The sequence below is a fragment of the Onychomys torridus genome, chromosome 10 (genome assembly GCF_903995425.1).
Source record: "Onychomys torridus chromosome 10, mOncTor1.1, whole genome shotgun sequence".
Taxonomy (NCBI): Eukaryota; Metazoa; Chordata; class Mammalia; order Rodentia; family Cricetidae; genus Onychomys; species Onychomys torridus.
In genome coordinates, this window is record NC_050452.1 from 56,588,201 (window position 1) to 56,611,424 (window position 23,224).

At 41.3% G+C, this 23,224-nt stretch overlaps 1 protein-coding gene across 1 annotated transcript in view; it reads right to left on the reverse strand.

Moving 5' to 3' along the window:
* Positions 1-4,834: 4,834 nt before the first annotated feature.
* The window catches only part of Anapc4 (anaphase promoting complex subunit 4), a 31,756-nt gene continuing 13,366 nt past the window's right edge, over positions 4,835-23,224 (reverse strand). Inside the window, exons 11-28 of the mRNA XM_036200750.1 lie at positions 22,787-22,851; positions 22,251-22,293; positions 22,057-22,133; positions 20,306-20,406; positions 20,165-20,216; positions 15,588-15,643; positions 15,331-15,377; positions 14,564-14,620; positions 14,183-14,239; positions 11,930-12,023; positions 10,022-10,119; positions 9,344-9,405; positions 9,225-9,263; positions 9,030-9,131; positions 8,104-8,178; positions 7,125-7,298; positions 5,628-5,751; positions 4,835-5,232 (exon numbers count right to left, since the gene is read on the reverse strand). Of these exons, the coding sequence (XP_036056643.1) occupies positions 4,951-5,232; positions 5,628-5,751; positions 7,125-7,298; positions 8,104-8,178; positions 9,030-9,131; positions 9,225-9,263; positions 9,344-9,405; positions 10,022-10,119; positions 11,930-12,023; positions 14,183-14,239; positions 14,564-14,620; positions 15,331-15,377; positions 15,588-15,643; positions 20,165-20,216; positions 20,306-20,406; positions 22,057-22,133; positions 22,251-22,293; positions 22,787-22,851 (1,605 nt within the window). The 3' untranslated portion in view covers positions 4,835-4,950. The remainder of the gene's footprint in view (positions 5,233-5,627; positions 5,752-7,124; positions 7,299-8,103; positions 8,179-9,029; positions 9,132-9,224; positions 9,264-9,343; positions 9,406-10,021; positions 10,120-11,929; positions 12,024-14,182; positions 14,240-14,563; positions 14,621-15,330; positions 15,378-15,587; positions 15,644-20,164; positions 20,217-20,305; positions 20,407-22,056; positions 22,134-22,250; positions 22,294-22,786; positions 22,852-23,224) is intronic.

The following is a 23,224-nucleotide window of genomic DNA, read 5'->3' on the forward strand; positions in this document are numbered from 1 at the left end:
ATTTCTGCATGCTGCAATGCATAAAGAGAGTTGAGGTACAATTATGCCTCCATCACTTAAACAGATTTATAGCTGTGTGAGCATCTTGCATGTGTAATTAACTTCCAGTTAGGATCATTTCTTAAGAACGAAAAATAATTTTCAATGTCTGTAAGGGAGCCGTATATGCTCTTATAACTACAAAATTCAATTTCTAAAAACAGTTTTCAAAGAAAGTAGTTCTCAACCTTAAAAGGCAGGATTTATCATGGATGCAGCCCTGGGCCCTACGCTCATATGCTGAGTGTGTGGGATCAGAGTCGAATCTCTATATTTGCAGCTGGATTCACTAACTGGGGCAATTCTGATGTGAGTAGTATGTGCTTGGGAAATCTTGGTCTAGGAAGAAATAAGAAAATAAAGTGCAATGTCAACATCTAGGATCTCCCTACTGTATTAACAATGCATTTCCTAGAAGTAACTACTTGACACATTTCTCTGGGTGTTATAGTCTGGATGTGAAATGCCCTTCCTGTCAGCTTGTGTGTCTCTGCACTTAGTCCCCAGCTAACAATACTGTCGAGTGAGGCTGTAGAACCCTTATGGCAGGCAAATGTGAAGAGGTGGGCCATCAGAGGGGGGTCTCGGGCTTTTAGCTTGACTCACTGAGTGTAGGCTTTCTGCATCCTGTTTGCCAATGCAATGTAACCAGCCACCTCACACTTCTGCTTCCCACTATCAAGGAGAGAAATGGGTCCAGTTACCACTTCCCCATCATGACCTGATGAGCCGTTTCATGAACTGTGAGCTCATACCTTCCCCATCATGACCTGATGAGCTGTTTCATGAACTGTGAGCCAAACTAAAGCTGTCCTCCAGCAAAGTGTTTCTTTTGGGTATGATGTCACAAGAATGAGGAAGCAACCAACACTAGGTATGGTGGTGCATGCTATAATATCTTTTTAACAATATTTTACGTGTATGAGTGTTTTGCCTGTATTTATGCCTAGTGCCTGCAGAGGCCAGAAGAGGGCATCAGATCTCCTGTCACTGGAGTTAAAAACAGTCATGAGCCCCAATGTGGGTGCTGGAAACTGAACCTGGATCCTCTGCAAGAACAGCCAGTGCTCTTAACCACTGAGCTATCTTTCCGGCCCCTATGTTACAATATGTACTGATGAGGTGAAAGCTGGAGCATAGTGAATTTTAAGGTCAGACTGGCTACATAGTGGAATCTTATCTCAGAAAAACAAAAAGACTCTCCTGGACTGTGTATTTCTCATGGGGGTCATTTCTGCTTTTAAATATTCCTTGCTATCACTGTAATATTTTCATGACCTTGAAAGTATAATCTTGTGTATTAGATCCCCATTCTCTACGAGAACTAAATAATGACAGGGCAGACAGTCAAAACAAGAGGCTGGTTGATGTCAAGGCTATAGATGACTATCACAACTTCAAAAGGTGCCATCAACACTGCCTAGCTCCTAGTGAAATCAAGAAATTCAATTTCAGTTACAGCCATCCTTTAGCACTATGTTGACTAGCCAAATGTCCTCCAAAGTACAAAACTACGAACTCATATATTAACTCCCCTTCTTAGTTGTTGCCATAAACCCAAGGTGATACTGCTCGGCTTCCCTTTATATTTAGACTCAACTATTCTGATTTTAGAAGCATTTGATGAGTATAAAATTTTCATTGTGGAAAAAAATCAAGAATACAATGTGAAGGAAGAAAAACTGCAAAGCCAGAGAATTAGAAAGGATTTACCACCGTTAACATTAAGTCTGGTATAAAGTAACCAAGTAACTAAATAAAATGTGGGGAGAGGGGGTATGCTATTCAAATTTCTAAAGCTTCCACACAATTTATCCTGGAAAAGGACAACACGAAACACCTTAAATAAGTGTTAATCTAGTCAGGAATGGCTAGTGCACACATTTAGTCCCAGCACTCTGGAAGCAGAAGCCAAGTGGGTCTCTGAGTTTAAGGCCTTCCAGGGCTATAATAGAGACCCAGTCTCAAAAAGAAAAGACAAAAAAAAATTTTTTTTAAGTGTTAATCTGAGCTGGGCATGGCGGTGCTCCCCTTAATCTCAGCACTCCGTAGGCTGATCTCTGAGTTCGAGGCCAGCCAGGGCTAAGTAGAGAAATTCTGTCTTACCACCCCACCCCAAATGCCAATCTTGTCAGGTATCACACATACTAGCAACATTCCACAAGCTCTCATTTCCCCCTCAAGCTCCAAAGCCCCACTGGACAGGGAGCTTTACCTAATGTTCCTTCCACACACAGCCACGAACAGCAGCATCACTGTACTTGCCAGACCCTACACTCCACTGTCATTCACGAAATTCCAAATGTAAATTCAGCATTTGTAGCTCTATATACTAAAGAAGTGACAGTCTGTAAGTTATCCTAGATATTAAAAGCACAAAATACTTGAACTGGTGATGTAGCTCAGTGGTCAAGTGTTTGCCCAAGTTCTGATCTTCAGTACCAAGAAAAATGTAAAAAGCAAAGTTATGGTAAGAAGAATTATAGTATACATAGTAATAAAAGTACTGTACATTTTTATTAAAGTTTGGTTATCAGCTTCAATGTTTTTCATTTGGATGTAGTAGGAATCCAGTTCATATTTGTTATACATAGGAAAAGCATTAACCACAAAAGTACTTTCCCCAAAATACGTGGACTGAACCCGGCTCTAGGAAAGTCTGGGAATTTCAACTCCAACTTAAGTGTCTGCTGGAATCACAGGAAGTCACCGTGCATGTACCAAAGCCTTTACGAAGTCACGTGGGAAGATTCCTGGCTAGTAAGGAACCAGCTGCTTATTTGAATGGACAGTTCATTCTAAAAAGAAAACTGATTATTTGTCCCTCGATCCTTCCAAGTTAGGTAATATGTGCAATGTATTCACTCTAAAATGTCTCCCATGCCTGCAATCGTCTGACAGTTACCTTCACTGCTCATAAAAATCTACTTTAAAATATTTTGCATTATACTCAAGACACTTATGTAGAGGCTAAAGATCTTAATTGCCTTTACTTTGTGATTCCAGAATTGGACAATACCTAAGCCCACAAAAGAGCAAGTGTTCTGATGAGCTCAGATGAGGGGGTTGATGACCACACAACCAACCAACAGTTAATCCATCACTTGTAAGTGGGAGACAAAACACAGAAAACCAACTGGCTGACACGCATCACTTCTTTGTGAGGATTAAGGCAGAGGGAAGAACTTCACTGTCGTGCTGACTGAAAAGGAACTGTTGGGGGAATTTGGGTTACTATCCCTCTTCTGATTTCTCTACAGTTCAGATTAAGGGACTCAGAATCTTTTTCATGACATGGGACTTTAGCACTGAGCACCTTGCTCAGTGGAGGTCCAATAGAGAAGTCTAGAAGAAAAAAAAAAAGAGCTGCTGTCCGTTCTAGTTAGTAGTATTCTACACCCAACTGTGAGCTACCTTTTAAACTACATAGCAACCCTACAGTTCCCCACTCTCCTGGTTATTAATACGTTTTCTTGCCTACAGACGTTTCAATCATTCTTTTATCAGGGTATTGTTGTATACTAGCATTCACATACACCCTGGAATCTCCTAACAGGCGTGTGAGACTACAATCCCATTGGAGACATGAACATTAGGAAGTGGCACCCCATTTCCACTAATTCAGGTTAGGTGTACTTGGCCTGCACACCTCATGTTCCCAGTGGCTTGTGTGTCCCTCACCAGGTCTACACAGAGAAAAAGACCTATCTAAACACCGAAAAGCCCACAAACAGGGACACAGCTAAGAAAGGGAATCACATGGCCACCAAGCAGTGTTTTGTTATTTCAGTCTTAAGACAGGGTTTATCTTTTGGCTTAGCATTAGAGTAAATCAATGTAATTGACTTCAAATTTTCCAAGTACCCTAGAAACATAAAACTTTATAAAAGGAAGTGCCGGGTGTTTACCCACCAACCCTACAGCTCCCCGAGTTTTCTTGAGTGTGAGCAGCAGGAAATATTAGATAGAAGGATTTATAGTGTGGAGACAAACAGATAGAAAATACAGGATAGCCTCGAGAGGGCCTGGAGCCTTTACCAGCGGCCCAACTGTCTCTGCCCCAGGGTATTTATAGAGACGCCAAGGGGTGGAGCAAAAGACCTCCCCCTAGCCCAGCCAAGTGCAGACCATCTCAGACACCTGCACTCAGGCCCGTGGTCCTAATCATCCTCTATGCAGATCTGCTGGGTAAAGCCACGAGGAACTTGAAAACGGCTCCCACAAGGAAGATGAAAATTAGGCCCAGTTTTTTAAATATGAAATGTAGGCAGGAGAGATGGCTCAGAAATTGAAAGTGCCCTCTTCTCTTCCTGAGGACCTGGGTTCAGTTCTCAGCACCCATGCTGGGAGGCTCACAACTGCCTGTAACTCCAGCTTCAAGGGACCTGACACCTCTGGCCTCTGAGGGCTCCCATACACACACACACACACACACACACACACACACACACACACCTAAAAATAATAAAAATAATTATTTAAATAAAATACATGAAATGTACCAAAATATAGGGATAAATAGCTACATTTAGTCCAGCTCATCTTGAACTCTCTTCAGCCTCCTGCCTCAGCTTCCTAACTGCTGAGATGACAGGAATATGCACCCTGACTATTCAAATGCAATGCTCCCTCACACAGGAATAATGATGATACCTTTGACAGAAATGACTTGCCATTTTCTTCAGGTCAAATTTGCATTTTCTTTGAACACTAGCTCTGCATAGCATGAAAGAGAAATCTCAGCAAGAAAGAAATCTACCGCAGTGACTCCCTTCCAAAAGGATGAAGCAGAGTATGAAAAAATAAAATTTACCATTTATTTCTTGGTTACACAGATAATTCAACGTGACCCACACCAACTTAGTCCACCCACTATGCTTTTGCTACAATAACACATGCTGCGAAACTGGATCAGGAGTCCAACTCAGGGTCAAGTTTCTCCACTTTGATGACTATGTCTGGGTCTAGGGCAGCAGCATCTTGGGGAGCCTCCGTCTCCGACTCTGACAACACTTCCTCCTTGATCTTCACAGGCTTCCCACCGGACTCCTCCTCCTCCTCTGCCTCCTCCTCCTCCTCCTCATCATCGTCATCATCATCGTCTTCATCATCATCATCTGAAGACTCATCGAGCTCCCATTCATCATCGATGTCCATCTCAAACACCCTCACATGCCGGAGGTTTGAACTTAACTAATGTAAACAAGGCCAGATGAATACTGCTTAAGTGAATGGCTTAACAAATACATTACGTGTCAAGGAACTAAAATGAGAAGCTTAAGTCAAAGGAGGGCTTTACAGGAGTTATATTCCTAATCCTAATTTACTACAGAGCCACTCAACTCAGCTTTCACTTTGTGTAAAATAACCTCCACATAAAACAGTTTGGAAGATAGCAGAATCCAGTGATTTTTTTCCTATTTAGTAAGCTTCCTTAGAATAAGAAACTAGGAGTCAAGGCTGCTACATGCTTACAATGACTAGAAACAATGACTCATAAGTGACACAAACAAAGGGCCTTGTAGACAATGTATCTAATGAAGGCTCCAGAGAAGCAAGGTCAGGCCCTGCTGGTCTGCAATACTTACCACACAGGACACTTTGCGAAGGCCATTCCCGGCAACATACTGTGCTTTCATGCTTTCCAGTAGCCTCCAGTGCTTCTCAAAGTGCATGGTGCGGGTGGGGATAATGCTGCCCTGCTCATCTAGCCTACAGAAAAACAACCGCAAGTCCAAAGGGAGCTCTCCTCCCTGGATTGTCAGGGGAGACTCTTCTACCCACCCTTCCATTCTCAATAGAATTCTAGCAGCCACCACACAACAGCTCTGATAGGACAGGCTGTAAAACTACTGCAATGCCAAACACACAGAGTATCATGCTAACTAATGTTGAATTTTCCTTCAAAGAAAGGAAGTAAATGCATTTTAAGATTAAGGCAGCAGTGCCCTTAAAAATGGATCAAAGCCGTTCTTGGGAATCCTTCTTCACTAACTGTTAAACCAAAGCAATAGGAAAGCCAATCAAGTCTGTGTCGAGATAAACAAACAACACACACACACACACACACACACACACACACAGAGAGAGAGAGAGAGAGAGAGAGAGAGAGAGAGAGAGCTGGGCGGAGCACACAAGTCTGTAATCCCAGCAATTTGGAAACCTGTGAGACAAGATCACAAGTTACTGGGTAACAGAGTGAGTTCAAGACCAGCCAGGGCAATTTAGTGAGACTGTCTCAAATAAAAGGAGGGGTGTGGCACAGGCCTTTAATGCCATCACTCAGGAGGCAGAGGCAGGCACAGTCCTTTCTGAGTTCAAGGCCAGCCTGAACTACATTAGTGAGTTCCAAGCCAGCCAAAAGTACACAGTGAGACTATCTCAAAAAAAAAAAAAAAAAAAAAAAAGAAAGAAAGAAAGAAAAGAAAAAGGCTGGAATTTAGCAGCGTGGTAAAGCACTTTCTTAACATATGGAAAATCTAGGATTCAATTTCCAGTACAGCAACACAGAAAAACAAAGACAAAGCGTATCAAGTAGGAATATTTCCATTCAGCTGCCTCAACAGTTATCCCTACCAACTAAAAATCCATTATTTGGCATGCCTAAAAAATAAGAATATTTTTCCCCCAGAAACTCTGTGTAGTTTGGTACCCTGTCCTGGATCTCGCTCTGTAGACCAGGCTGGCCTCGAACTCAGAGATCCACCTGGCTCTGCCTCCTGAGTGCTGGAATTAAAGGTGTGCACCACCACAGCCTGGCAAATCTTTGATATATATGAAAATGTAGTTGCTAAGCATGGTAGTGCACACCTTTAATCCCAGAGGCAGGTGTGTCTTTATGAGTTCAAGACCAGCCTGGTCTATATATCAAGACTTTGTCTCAAAACAAAACGAAAAACCTAGACAAACAAAAACACAAAATACCAGTTAATTGTTAGGTAGCATGTTGATATACACCAGTAGTTCTAGCAACTGGGAGCCAGCTAACTAAGGTAAGGCTGTCTAGAAGAGGGGAGAGTGGAGGAGAGGACAAGAGAAAAGCTTCTTGCCCTATGAGGCTGACAATCTCCTAATGAGTCAGTTACCTTGTCGAGTAGGTCCCAGTGAACTCATACTCTTCGGAATCCTCACTATTATACACTAAGGACAACGGCAACTGAACCAAGATCCTGTCTCTTCCGTCTCGTCCCATGGAGTCTTTAAGGATGACTGTTACAGTCTCATCATCATAAAACTGGGCGTCTAGACAACTGTAAGTGCTAGAAGTAAAATGTTCTGTTAAAGCAAAACAATCACGACCTCTAAGACACACTGCATGGGATCACTTCAGGCTGGCACCGAGGTCCAAACAATAATTGAAGACGCTGACATTCTCTACAAGACAAATTATCCCATCAGTTTCTATTAAAAATTAGTAAATTACCTTCTGCACTAATTTTTCCCAACATAACTAAATCTTAAAAATAGGTAATCATGAGAAAAGAAAAAAATCTGTGGGGCTGGTTCACAGTTCTCAAACAGCTGACATGGAAGGCCAGGCCTTATGTCTACTAAGACACTCACGCTATACTCTGAAGGTGAAAACCAGACCTATCTCAAAGGATCACTGAAAACACTGGGTTAGGAAAACAGTGAGGAAAGACCAGGTAGTGGTCGGTGTCGGCTCTTCCTCCACAAAGCCTCAGGGCTGGTTTGGTCATCACTATCCTCTGAACCCTAAGAAAACCCAATACGTCACTTCATCCATTGCTGCTTCAGGGCAGTGACAAAGACCTCTGTTCACTGGACATCTGCTTCCTGAACCAAATCACTTCCTTGGCTTAGAAGACTTGCAGGGAAGCACAGCACATAAGGACACACAAATTCCTGTGAGGTGGTAAAGTTCTCACCAGGAAAACAGCCTCTATGTATGTGTTACGAAGAGCCCTACTCCTCTGTGGGAAATGAGAGAATGCTTTTGCCCCTACCATCTCTGAGTCTGACGCTTTCTACCCAATAACTACAGTACACAGAAGCCCCCATCCCAGGACCTGTGCTTGTCATTTAAACAGGGTCAAGACTTACCTCCTTCTGACTTTTTCAGTTGTGGCATATGTGAAGCTCCCAAATTTAATACCAATTAGTCCATTATTGACAGATCTTGAAGAAAGAATGAGAATAAAGAAGTTATGGAATAGTCAATAACCTAAACACTTAAAAGAATACAGTTGGCAGGAGAACATTACACTTTTGCTACAGAATGCTGCTATCTGAGCTACACATCCCAGGAGAAATGACCTTGGTTTAAAAATCTCAGTCATCAAAGTATTCAGATATTTGCTGGGCAAGGTGGCATACACCCTTAATGCCAGCACTGGGGAGGCAGAGGTAGGAGGATCTCTTGATTTCCAGGCCAGTTTGGTCTGCACAGCATGTTACCAGACAGCCAAAGCCACACAGTAAGACTCTGTCTCAAAACAAACAGACAAACAAACAAATAACAACAAAAAGTATTTAGATACTTAACTAAGGATATCTGAAGAGGCCATATTGGTACTCTATGGCTACATCTCAGCCTCAAAAACTTTCCTTTAAACTGAGATTTAACACCATTTAAGATGCTAATGGAACTGTGAACTTGATTTTTCTTTAGAATTTCAAAGCAAGTTTCTGTGGACAGAGCCTCCCATTTACTGAAAGATCTCATTAGCCCAAGATGAAAAGCCTTCCATAATGTACCCAGAAATCTTGGGTTCAGCTCCCCACACCCACACTGGGCAGTTTACAACTGCCTGTAACCCCAGCTTCAGGGGATCAAATGCCTCTTCTGGCCTCTGCACACACATGTAGATACATACACACACACACACACACACACACACACACACACACACACGGAGGGGATAACAAATAAATCTTTTAGAATCAAAAAGACTGGAAGAGAAGCTGTGTGTTAATTGTTTAAAAAATAATAAAGTCTCTGCAATTTCAAACTTCAGATTAATACTTACTGGGAACTATCAGTATGTCTCCTTAAGATACACATTTTATAAAGCGAATCTTCTAAAATAGTGAAAAGAAGATAATGTAGATTTGAAGTTTTATTATTCCACCTAAGGAACAAAATTTAAAGTCAGGATATGGTATCAAGCTGCCTAAGATTGAAACAAATTATATTATTCACACAGGATGGGGAAAAAACTTACAGAAATGGGAATTTTAGCAATCTCCGGGCAGAGTCCATACTGAAACAACAAGAAAACAAAATGAGGAAAATCTATAATCACTGCTAAACTTATAGCTCACAATAGGTAAAAGGAATTACCTCCTAGCATCTCTATATAATGGAATGCAAATTGCTTGATTCATCGATCTTCCAATTACATCCTATATAAAGTAAGATTTAAAAACAAATTATCAAGGGTGGGGATGCAGCTCATGGTAAGAATGTCTAGCCTGTATGCTCAAAATGCTGGGTTTGACCCTGATCCCATCCCAAACCAACATGAAACAAAAAGGAAAAAGACATAATTAGTGCAATCACATACAGAGATACTCCACAGAAAATGTGACTATCACCATTAAAGTTTGGTTTTAAAAAAATCCCTATCTTTAAACCTTAAGGTAAGAAACCTTAATGGCAGATGGGAAGGAAAAGAGAGAGAATTTTAAAAGGAGCTGGCAATGATGTACAGGCGAAATGAAAGCCCATCTCTCACTAGTTTCTCAACATCCATCATTCAGCAGTGAAAAACGGGACATGTGAGCTTTGGAACTCAAACTTCAAAACAACTAAGCCTTCTTCTGGGAACAAATTCCTAAAGATGCCATTTTCACCAGCCCATTTTTAAAATTCATTTAAGGAGCTAGCAAGATGAACCACAAGAAATTGTCTACTTTAATAATGAAAAACAGTTACATACTATGGTCGTTTTCATAAGTGGGCCAGATACGCCATTTTTTCTCATTCCCACACAAAGACACACATTTCTTTCAGACTTACTGCTGGCTTTTGCAAACACTGATGAATAATGGTCTCCATGCGCCTTTTCACAAAATGCAATGATTTTCGAGGGTAATAAGGAAACAGCAAAGGACTTTCTGGTTTCAAACAAAAAGAGAAACAAAACCCAAAAGAAGCTAAGTAAAGCAGTGATCAAGAGAAAAGAGAAGCAGCATATATACATATATACACCTCATCAAGCGCCATCACAGCATCTGCACCCATCACCCCATGCCAGCTACTAAAGCCACCTCTCTTCTCACCCAAGCCCAACCGCTTTGCTGCTGGTCTAGTAAAGAGCACAGCTCACTGTGCTCTGTGGGGACAAGGGCCAGTCAGTGTGATGTTGGAGATATCATATTAAAATAGAAACGAGAAATAAGAAACCACTCTGCACAAATATCTTTTTTTTTTAAACTTTTTTAAAAAAACTACTTTATCAGTAGAAACTGATACATGACCAGGTGGCCCTTTAAACCCAGCACGCAGCGTCAGGTGGATCTCTGAGTTTGAGGACAGCCCGATGTACAGAGAGTTCCAAGACAGCCAAGGCTGTTACACAGAGAAACCCATATATATGATATAGCACTCTTTCCTTCCTGCTCTGCAAAGTTGTTTGTTTTTGTTATTTGCTTATTTTTAATTATATCTACATGTATGGGTTTGTACACGTGAATACTAATGCTTGTATTGGATTCCTCTAGAGCTGGAGTTACAGGCAGTTGGGAGCCCCTGGTGTGGGTGCTGGGAGCCAAGCTGAGGTCTTCTGCCAGAGGATCACAGTTAACTGCTGAACTATATCCTCAGCCCGTAAGATTCTTTTCCTGTTGTCAGTGTTGCTTACAATAACTGTATGAAGCAAGTAACTATCATATTCTCCAATTTACAGATTAAACAAAACAGTTAGCAGGCTCAGACAACTGCCTGGAATAAAAGGACTTGCAAGAGCTATGCATACAGACTCCAACTCTGAAGGCCTGTTCTTCGGCAGCTCTGCAGGTATCCCTACACACGGTACCTTATACCCTGGCTACCCTGGTAAGTGTATTTTAAACATTAATCTCGTAAGCTCCCGACAGAGAATGGTATGAGAGAAAGGCACATAGGACCATTGTCTCCCACTCCTAGAACAGTTCCCCTAACCCTTGGAATTCCCAATTGATAGGAAGGCTTCTGCTTTCCTAAGGCCACTGTGGAAGGCTCCTTGATCAGAAGCTGCACTTTCTGACCCTATCTGCCAACCCTGATGGAGGAGAAATGCGGCGGAGGTTGAGTTCAATCATCAACAGCAAGGCACAATCAGTCAGGTCTATGTAATGAAATCTCTATTAAAGAAACCATATGCTGGGGCTTCCAGAGACTCTGGCTGGTGAACACAGAGTGCCAGGAGGACCTAGAATCTCTGGCCTCTCCTCTGTACCTACTCCCACACACCTCCTCTGCCTGGCTGCTCCTGAGCTGTCATTTATTTTAGTAAGCAAGTTAGGAACCCTAGGTTTTTCTGAGCTGAAGGGAGGAAGGTATGGGAACTCCTTGCAGTCTGCTAGGTAGAGGCAGAGGCAACCCGGGCCTAGCCTCTTTGGGCAGTCCGGTGGGAATATTAAGCTCCCATTCCTGAAGACTCTGACACTTACTAGAGGTTTGCAGTGTCACAATGAAGCAAATATCAGAACCCTCAGTTGGGATTGTGACTGGCTGATGTAAGAAAAGGAAAAACATCTCATAGTGTTTTCTACCCATCCTGAGAGTCTAACACCCTATTTGTCATGTTGCAGTCTCTCCAATCAAAGACAATGGACATAAAAACAGCCCAAGGAAGTCAGGGACATCCAGCAGGTCTCCAGCCAGGCGATCAGCTGGAGCACTAAGGACCTGGCCTCAGGTGACTGTTACGAGCTCATGAGGTACCTTTCAGGTGGCTGCTGTTTTGGAGGAAGTCGTACCACTGGTTTCCTTCTGTGTTAGGGGGTGACACAAGGTCGTCGTCTTCATCTTTCAAGTACTATAAGTAAAAATTGACCAGTGAAACTCAGTAAAGAACGAAGCTTCCCAGCCAGGCGGTGGTGGCACACGCCTTTAATCCCAGCACTCAGGAGGCAGGGGGATCTCCGTGAGCCTGAAAGCCAGCCTGGTCTACAGAGCAAGATCCAGGACAGCCAAAGCTACACAGAATAAGCTGGTCTTGAAAACAACAACAACAACAAAAACAAGACAAAAAATGTGAGGAGGCAGAAGTCTACTAACTGCCAAGCAAACCAACTGAAAATGGTTAGAAAGGTCAGAGTGAAGAACGGAGTTAAGTTTGTGCCTCATTCCATGAGCATATTTTAAGTGGTTATAAATTAGGTGCCAACTATCAATGTACTCTAGAGTGTGGCCACAGACCCCTGGGAGTTCTCAAGACACTTCCAAGGATCCAACAGATCATCATTAACAATCCCAAGATCACTTGCCCTTTTCACTGGCTTGGCATTTGTACTGGTAGTAGGGAAAGTGGCTGGTGTCTACACCAAGAATCAAGGTAGTTGTCCAGACAGACAGGCACTCACGGCAGATCCCAGCCCCCACGTATTTGTTGTTTTAAAAGTATTGCTTTTATGAAATCTCAACCTCTGAGTACAAATCTTTAATATTCTGTGGAACAGAACTGGGAAGAAGGCACATGACACTTTGCTGCACATGAAAGTTATCCTATGGAGAGGTACTTGCGGAACTGTTTTAGTCTGAAGTTAGTCAAGACACTTCTGAAGACACAGAACTACATCTTTACTTGAAAAAGTGGCTAGAGGAAAAACTATTCATCTTGGTATTAGGAAGGTATCTTCTGGAAAATAAAGTACGCCTGTCACTCTGAGCCCAACAACCAGAAGGTATTTCATGCCAATACAACATTTAAACTCCCAGCTGGGTGTGATTGCATAGACTTATAATCCCAGTAGGAAGATTGTAAGTTCAAGGGGAGACCTTGTCTCAACAATGAAGCAAACTTTTAAGCAAGAATTAAAAGTTAGGAAATTGCACCCGCCACTGCTAAGTCTGAGAGCTCCACAGTATTAAAGAGTTCTCTGATTAGGCTAGCGTCAATGAAAGGTAACTTCTGGAGACTTACTGGCTGTAAGATGTCAGCACCTGATCTTTGACCTCACAGAACCAATATTTGCAAGAAGACAAAGACACGCATGGATAAGATTATTCCCCGTTAAAGGGAGATGAACAGATTCAGTGATCAAGTTATGGAGAGTTCAGTGACAGAATCTCAGATTCCACACTAAAACTAACCTCTGAGAAGCCACCACTGTTGGGTTTGGCTTTATTGTATCAAGAGACAGACAAAGCTGTTCCGCTGCTGTCCCTCCCAAGAACAAGTGGGTAGGAGTCCAGACATCCTTGAGCTGCATTAGCCAAATCAGCACCCCAGAGCAGAGACTGGACACATGAGTGAGTGGGGGACCGAAGCTGTCTTCTACTGGCTGGGCAGCAATGAGACTTGCTAATACATAAAGCAATGCCAGGCCACTGAAAACATTCATGACAAATGCATTATTTTTAATTAATGGATGAATAAGTACTTTCTGCACTAACAGTACTATCCACATGTGACAGTTAACACTTGACTTAAAAGTGCTTGGGATTCTCAATAATCATTCAGAATATAAGAGGGTTCGGAGTCAAATATTCTAGTAACATTTATCTTTGGTCATTTTACTAAAACGGCAAGCCTGCAATATATTTGATATTAAATAGGCATAAACTTTAGATAATACAGATTAACACTAAGGTTTTTTTTCTTTCTTTTTTTTTTTTTTGTTTTGTTTTGTTTTGTTTTTCGAGACAGGGTTTCTCTGTGTAGCTTTGGTGCCTTTCCTGGATCTTGCTCTGTAGACCAGGCTGGCCTCAAACTCACAGAGATCCACCTGCCTCTGCCTCCCGAGTGCTGGGATTACAGGCGTGCGCCACCACCGCCTGGCAACACTAAGTTTTTTTAATTTTTAATTTAATTAAAATATAATATCATTTTGCCCCTTCCCTTTTTTCCCTCCAAAGCATCCTAAGTCCTCTCCCTCCAGCCCTTCCTATGCCCCCCTCACTCCCTCTCAAATTTTAAAATTCAGTTTAAAAGTTAGTTCTTCAAATCAAACAAGTTTAATCCAATGCCCATACCTGACCAACTCTTTCAACATTGAAGTATTTTCCTTTCCGATTATAAAGGTCTGGAGCCTGGAAGATAAATACAGGTTAATTCTAAAGTTAGCTTAAAAGAAAGCAATCTTGATTTAAACAACAAATATGTACTTTACAAGAAAGCTGTTGCTGAAATTACTCTTTTAAAGATTGTGAGACACACACACACAAAGACTAAGTGTGCTAAGTAAGCACTAAGCATGCTAAGTAAGTACTGCCACTGATTAGCTCAAGAGTTTTTTTTTTTTTAATGTAATTGCTAAGGTCTTCAACTAAATTGGATTAAATGCAGTTACCTCTTACCACTGCTAAGGGTTAGTGAAATTTTTCTCAAAAACTACAGAAATATAAATTTCTTACCTCATTGAAATGTTCAGTGAGAAATTCAGCAACAAATGTTATATCCTTTTGAGTCATCTGTAAGAAAATAAGACAAGTGTTAATCTGTATTATCTAAAGTTTATGCCTATTTAATATCAAATATATTGCAGGCTTGCCGTTTTAGTAAAATGACCAAAGATAAATGTTACTAGAATATTTGACTCCGAACCCTCTTATATTCTGAATGATTATTGAGAATCCCAAGCACATTTAAGTCAAGTGTTAACTGTCACATGTGGAGCTCACAGACTCCAGACGGACAGTTAGGGAACTGGCATGGGACTGATCTAGGCCCTCTGCATACAGGAGACAGTTGTGTGGCTTGGTCTGTTTGTGGGGCCCCTAGCAGTGGGACCAGGATCTGTCCCTGGCACGTGAGCTGGCTTTCTGGAGTCCATTCCCTATGGTGGGTTGCCTTGCTCAGGGTTAACACTGGGAGGAGCTTGGTCCTGCCTCAACTTGATATGCCATGCTTTGCTGACTCCCTTACTCTTTCTGAGGAGTGGATGGGGGGGGGGGGGGGGGGGGGAGGAAGGAGATGGGGAGAGGGAACAGGAGGGAAGGAGGAAGGGAAAATTGTGGTTGGTATATAAAATAAATTTTTTAAAAATGCTGTGTAAACGTACTTGTTTACAGTACTATTTAGGGGAAAGTGAAAGAAAATAGCCTTCATGTGCTTAGCACTAACGTTTTTCCTGAACACGCTGATGTGGACACGCAGGGCTGCCCAAGCTCCTGCACACTACCTTGTTCAGCTCAGGAAGCACGTGGTCTTCTGTCATCCTCAGCATTGCTAGAAAGAAAAAGGATTTTAAAATTATCCATAAAGGTCACCCTAAACACAACTTTAATTACATTTCAAAGGCTAAATGTAAAGGCTAAAGGTTTACTGGACTAATCCTCTTATTTTGAAGAGTTTCTTTTTACTAAAGAAAACATATTTCTCCCAAAAAAATTAAACTATAAAGAATTTAAATCTGATTTATATTTGCACTCAACTTACCTACATACAGCCACCGAAAAAATGCCTTGAAGTTTTTCATACTACTATCTATAACTCTAAAAAGGTAAAAAATAAATCAGAAAAAATTATCATGTGCAGTTCACGTATCACTGTTCAACTGTCAGGAAATACAATACCCCTTCCTGCTGTACTTTATCCTGTCTGGACGACATTTAAACACCTGGAACAGCATTTTACAAAACAAACATATCCCGAAAAGTATTTTTTAAAAGGCAAAGTGGTTCTTTTCAAAAATAAAGCAAGTAATTTAGATAGCAACTGGTTCTAAGTGTCGTGCTACAAGCTGGACAACAGTCTTTCTCAGTATTCAGAAATAGATCAGGAAGAAACCGTTTTCAACATTATTTTCAGTTAAAAACAGTATTTACCAGTCAGTAAAAAGAAAAACATTAACTCCAAAAGGAAATCATCATTACAAATTTGTATGATATCATCATCTTGAACATCAATAGACATGCAAAGCTGGTTTTTGACTCTGACAATAAATGAGATCTCTCAAAAATTGAATTTCCCTGGGCATTACATACAAGTATCACCAAGTTTAGTACTGTAAATCTTTATCTTAAAGAAACCACTTCTGAGCTCCTTAAGATTACACCTATGAAGTAATTACCCTAAGCAAGTAACACTGGGACCTTTCATTCCTGTCTTTCAAGCCCTCACCCAGTACTATGCTGCGCTGCATTTCAGCTCTGAAAAGTGAACTAGCATCCGTGATGGTTTGTGCTCTCAATCAACAAGATACAATGCAGAATCACTAAGAAGAGTCTCCAAGAGCATTTCCATCAGGCTGGCCTGCTGGCCTGCAGGCTTGGGCTTCTCTGCGGGAGTGTCTTGATTGTGTTAACTGAGGTGGGCAGACCCAGCCCACTGGAGGCAGCACACTCCCTGCGTTGAGTCCTGGGCTACCCAGAGGTGGAAAAGGAGTAGGCAGCACTGGTGCATTCATCCCTCTCTGCTCCTGAATGTGGATGTTTTAAGTTCCCGCTGCCTTGACTTCTCTGTTCCAATGAACTGTAACATAAGCCCTTTGTTCCCCACGCTGCTTACTGTCAGGGTATTTAATCACAACAGGAACTAAACTAAGCCAGTATCTTACTTTTCTGTATAAAGACACTTCACAGAAGACTGTAACATCTCTCACAAGTTACCAAGCGATGTAACAAAAAACTTTTGCAGCAACAATGAAAACAGAAAGTTTCTTTATGTCTCTTCCAAAAGCTAAGTTCCACCCCAGGCAATCAGCCTAACATCAAAATGTTCATTGCCTCAGTTTCTCCATCTGTAAGTTAGTATAATAACGCTGCAATTTACTGACTTGAAAGAAACATGTATTTATACTGAAAGGCAATCACAGAAAGCTTAATATTTCGTATGTGCTCTCAGCTCATGTGGTGAACCACAAAATACTTCAAGAGGCAGAAAAGCAATGTCATTTCTCCCATTTGTTTTCTGAGCACCAGTGTCTGTAGCCTTTACCTTCTAATGCTGCCTTACAGGAACAGTGGGTGAGGAGGACTACACGGATTAGAAACTCACAAAAATACAAAGAAGAAATAAAAATGAATTTAAAAATGCCAAGGACTGGTGAGTGCAGAGCTCAGCAGCAGAGGTCAAGTGCAGACGGGGCATAGAGCTAGAGGCTAGCAAAGACCAAGAGAAACCCTAAGGAGGAGTGAGAAGTGGCTCAGGCTTAGAAACTCTGCAACTGAAGCACTGGATTGCACGAGACGTTCTTAGATACTGCAAACCCAAACTGAACTAAAGTTCTGCACCAATGCTGAAGTCCTGGTAAATGTATTCTGGTATGCAGGAAAATAACCACTCTTGGAAAATACATGCAAATGTCTTCTAAAAAAAAAAGCATAAAATATACACAATACACTCAAAATGTCTATGAAGAATAAGTACTAGGTAGGATATAAGAAATGTAGCAAGATAATTAAAGACAATAAATTAGTCATGCCAGTTAGTGTCTGCCCCTGCCTAACTACAATCTATTTTCAACACTATGTAGCAAAGGATCTTTATAAAACTCAAGTACCTGTGGCTCCCAATTCCCCAAGGGCTCTCCTCCACCCACAGAAAGTCTGCCTTCTGCATCACCTGTGGGTTCTACACACACACACACACACACACACACACACACACACACACACACACACACCCTCCCTTGCCCTCTCAGTTCATTCCACCTCTTGTGCTTATTCAATTCCCTCCAACTACACTGCCCTTTAAGTTCCCTGACCATGCCAACGAAGTTCCAAATGTCAACAGGATTCCCTCCCTTCTACCTGCCCCTAACTTCATCTTCCCCATGAGGCCTCTCTGACTCCACAGCTGTCTTCACACAGAAGGGGGCTAGTTGCAGGACTTTAATGAGAATGGCCCCCATAGACTCCTGTTTGAATACTTGGTCCCTGTGGGGTGGAACTGTTGGGGAAGATTAGAAGGTGTGGCCTTGCTGGGGTTTGTCACTGAGGGCAGGCTTTGAGGTTTCAAGACTCCTCCATTCCTAATGTGCTCTCTGTCTCCTGCTTTCCAGTCAAGATGTGAGCTTTCAGTTGTTCCTGCCATCATGCATTTATCACCAGGATACCCACACCCAAGGATGTGCAGTGTTTGCACATAAGTGATCATCTCTAGCCTAGTTACAATGTCTATTATAACATAAACAAATGCTGTGTAAATAGCTAGCTGCCCTCCTGCATTATTCAGGGAATAAAGGGGAAAGTCTGCACTTATATAAAAAAGATACAAAGCTGGGCAGTGGTGGTGTACGCCTTTAATCACAGCACTCAGGAGGCAGAGACAGGCAGATTTCTGTGAGTTCAAGGCCAGACTGGTCTACAAATCGAGATCCAGGACAGGCACCAAAACTACACAGTGAAATCCTGTCTTGAAAAACCAAAAAAAAAAAAAAAAAGACAACGACCTTTTCTGAATATTTTTGACCTACAAATGGTTGTATCTGTGAATACATAATCCAAGTATATGAGAGGCTTTTGCATAACCACATCTTATATCCGTTGCCTATTTAATTACTGGAATATTTATTTCAATTATCTGTTGGCTTATTATCTGTCTTGTCTTACATTATAATCTAAGCCTCATTATAATCTAAGCTTTATAATCAAAACAGGGCAGAGACTTTTATCAATTTTGGTCAATGCTGTATACTCAGTTTTGAGAACAAGAATTCAGAGTGTTAGGATACATCCATAATCATGGTACTCAGGTGGCAGAGGCAGGAGCTACATAGGTTGTTCAAGACCAATCCAGGCTATATAATAAAAACCTGTCCAAAAAAAAAAACCCAAAAAAACAAAAACAAAATAAAAATATAGTTATGTGTTCAATAAATGACATGTGAATGAATTAAGCCAAGAAATACTCTCAGAAAATAAACTACAAAGTTAAAAATTATAAGGAAAAAATTAGAGACAAGGAGAAAACAATACAAAACAAAACATTCAGTTCACTATCTGTCCAAACAGATTTCTAGAAGACAACTTCAGTTAAGGAAAGAAAAGAAATCACTAGAATAAGTAAGCAGGGTATGAGCACCACAAACATAAATACCCACATCTAGAAATGCTACTGTGAAACCTCAAGATGTCAGGGATTAAGACTATTGTTTATAAGATGAAATAAAAAACATCTTTCAAAGCCACGACAGAGCAAGAGACTGCCGTCTACCTGCAATAAAAAAAAAAAAAACCTAAAAGCAATGGAGAAAATTCTAGAGTAATATTTCACCTTCTGATCCTAAATCCCGCCAAAATCATCCACTTTGTTTGAGGGTAGGAAAAAGACAGGGGAAGTGAACCTTCTACTTCGTGAGTAAGTTACTTTAGGATGTGCTTCAGAAAAGAGAAAAATTTCCTAATTAAGGAAAGGAGGTGATCCTGAAAGCCCCATCTAATGAGGAAAGCAGGAGAGACAGTGTCTCTGCAAACAGCCAGGCAGGGAGCAAAGCATGAAGCTGGGTGAAAAGGACACCGGTAGGGCAAAGGAATGCCAGGATGGAGCAGCACCCCCCAGAGAAACCAGGGGAGGCCTGGCTAGAGACAGACTGAGCAAGAAAACAAGCAGGCCTGTAGGGTGGGAGAACACTGTGACTGCAGCATGTGAGAGGCTGGGAGGAGGGACTCTAAGTTTCAGGCCAGCCTGGGAACACAGGAAGACCCCACCACAACCCAACCCAACCCAACAAGAAAGACAAGAAGGTCAGCAGTGTTCAGGAAAATCAAGACAAACAAAAAGAATGAAGATTGGTAGGTATAGGAAATAAAACGTAGCTGTGGTTTAGGAGAATGAAGTAAAGAAAGTAGCACAGAGACACAGGAGTTAGAACGATTCCCTTTGCAAAGACGACTCAGGATGAGGGCGGAGGGAAGGAAGGGAAAATACATTTTCTCTTAAATGATCTCTGTGTCACTGGCATAATTCTGATTAAAAATTATCTTAAGACAATCAGGTCAACTTGGTAGATTCTTATTTAAGTAAAAAGTAAATATTCTCACATCCACACTCCTATGAAAACCATTACTTACTGGAGAAGTTCATTTGCCTTGAGGATGAAAGAGCCCACAGCAGTAATAGCATCTAAAAAAAAAACAAACAAACAAACAAATGTCACTTTTTGAGTAAGAGAACCGTATCTAACATAGTCTACTGAGAAATTTCATCAGTACCTTCAATGCCTGTAGCATCCAGTCCTAGAGGTTCATATTTTTGTTTCCATGAAGCCATTCCTTTAAGTTCGCTCAAATGATACAGTAAAGACTCTGACCCACTAGCAAAGAGCAGAGATAAGTATCATTACTATCACCAAGGTCGGCAATCACCTGCTGAACACGGCTTCATTTCATAAGTAAGATCAAACATAACAATCTTTCTACAGGAAAGAATTATTTCCCCAAAGCACTTCTAAGAACTAGAAGAATCATTTGTCCATCATGACAACTGAGATGAAAACACCAAACTACCAGATCGATTCTCTACTCTGACCAGACTACGTCCCTTGCTGGTCAAGCTCTCTACCAACTGATCTGCACCTCTCATCCTAATCCTGGCACTTTACCATATGGACATCTGTTCAACAACAGACACTTGACTCTTACTATGTAGCCCTGACCAACCTGAACTATGCAAAGCTGGCTGGCTTCCAACTTACAGAAATCCACCTGCTTCCACTTCCTGTGTGCTAGGACTAAAGGCATGTGACACCAGGCTGTCTTCACAAATATTTTTAAGCTCTGACTTCATGTCAGACATTTGATGCTGGAGATAAAGTGGAAAACAATGGTAAGGTCCTCATAACATTTAGTGTAATCAGTGAGATGGTCACAACCAGTCATATGACACGTCTTCTGAACTACCCTAAGGGCCTTGAGAGAGACGCACCAGTGAAATGCAAGACCCTGATCTACTCCAGACACTGCTGAAGGCTTTTCTGCAGGAGCGAATGAAGCCAGGTGCTGAAGAACTCAAGTCAAGGGAAGGTGAGAGTGCTCTAAAGAGAAAGGAGGTTGTCTGAGTCCTGATGTGGAGCTGGAGATGCAACTCAACAGAAGGTGTTTACCAAACCTGTCTAAGACCCTGGGCTCCATTCCCAACACCATTAGAAATAAATGAACAAACAAATCAAAGAAAAGACATTTATTTAAAAAAGAGAAGAAAAAAAAAGCCCTAGGTGGAAGACACACTATCAAGACTCCTAGTACGGGTAGAACAGAGAGGCAGGCAGGCAGGCTCCAGGTCCCGAAAAGGCCTTGCTTCTAAGAGTAAAGCAAATGTAGTGTAAGTTTTTAAGTCACACTAGACGCACTAGGGAAAGTGAAGTCAACAGGCAGTGTGGTCTCAAACTGACCAATGCAGAAGGTACTCAGGGACCTCAGGGGACTGTAGGTGTGTCCAGTACCCCATGATGAGAGTTGTCAAAATGTAAACCAAAACTCAGCAACCACTTACAAACTGCTTCACTCAAGTTGCTATGTACAGAAACAGCAGGAGGCCTGAAAGACCCAGGAGCAAGCCTTGGCCTGATATTGAGGAACACTGGGCCAGCCACATAACTAACTCCTGTGGGAAATGAAGCTGCCATGAACAAACTGCCGAGATAGTAAGTGAAAAAATACATAACACATTAGAAGCTATGTGGCCCATTGCATAATTAAATGAGAAAACAAAAACAACAACAACAACAACAAAACCCAAAAGGAGTCCAGCCTGGTTAAAAGATGCTGGAAAACTATGTCACACAAAAAAAGAACTGTCGTTACTGACTTCAATCTTGAGTATGCTGAGTTCCTAAAATGCTAGGGCCAAAAGCTAGAAAGGCTTGAAAGGAGAATGTCAGACAATGGAGAGAAGGAAGCAGAAAGATGACCAATGCCATGTATGTACAAATGTAATATCAAAAGATTCTACATCACTTCCATACCTCTGTAAGTGACTTATAACCAATTTTTGTATACTGGAATATGATGACTCTATAGATTGGCCAAGCTTTTTTAAGCCCTAATTAAGAGAAAAAAATACATTTAGCATGTAACTAGGATATATATGTCATTCCAAAAAAGAAAAAAAAGTAAGAATGTCTTAACAGCCATTTAGACACATATATTTTAACAGCACCTTCACTGTTAACTGGTTCATCAGGAGAGTCTGAAGTTCAGCACTAGAACAAAAGAAAGTATTTTAGTAACTTCTCCATTCAGACACTGGATGCATCATTTGAAACCGAAATTTCAAAGTACAAACAGGATTTCGGAACAAAATAAACACAAGGAAATAGGACCCGTCAAAATAAGGATTTTGTTTTATTCACAGAGACAGAAATGAATGAACTATACATTTCCAAACATCCAGAAGTGTTATACTAATTATCACCCTGGGCAGTTATCTACCCAAGGTACAAGGAAGGAAAAGGCTAGCTTAGCCACATAAAGGTTCTGAGACATTTATACATCCAACATATATACACAAAAACAAAATTATCACATTTATATAAAAAGTTCATGGAAAATCCTAAAAACTCACTTTTTGGGGGGAGAGGAGTCATACCAAAATTTTATATTTTATTTTTATAAAGAAAACAATTACTTTGGAAACCATTACTGTCAGAAGGCGGTAGCAAAGAGTCAGATCCAGAGCACCTGGTGTGCACTCACCTGGCTTTCCCCCACAACAGCAAGTGCATGAATTCATCCTGCACTGATGTCGTTGTAGTTTTTTCCTGGACAAATTGAAAAAAAATAGGTGATGCCTATTTTATGAATAATAAGTATATTTATTCAGTATTATAGGAACACAATCTTCTTCCTCTGCTTCACCCTTTCCTCAGATATTAAACTCATCACCTCAGCATCAGAGCCTAGAAATGGCCAGTCCCCTATTTCAACACCTGCCCTTTCTCCTCACCCCACTGGCTCCATCTCACAGTCCTGCCCCACCCAGCTGTACCAAAGGGAGGATTCTGCCATGATTTGGATGTGGTTTGTCCCTCAAGAGTTCATCTGCTGGGGGCTTGTCCTTAGTGTGAGGACATTGAAATTGTGGACTCTTTAAAAGGTAGGTGAGGATGGAAGGTGATTAAGTCATTGGGAAGA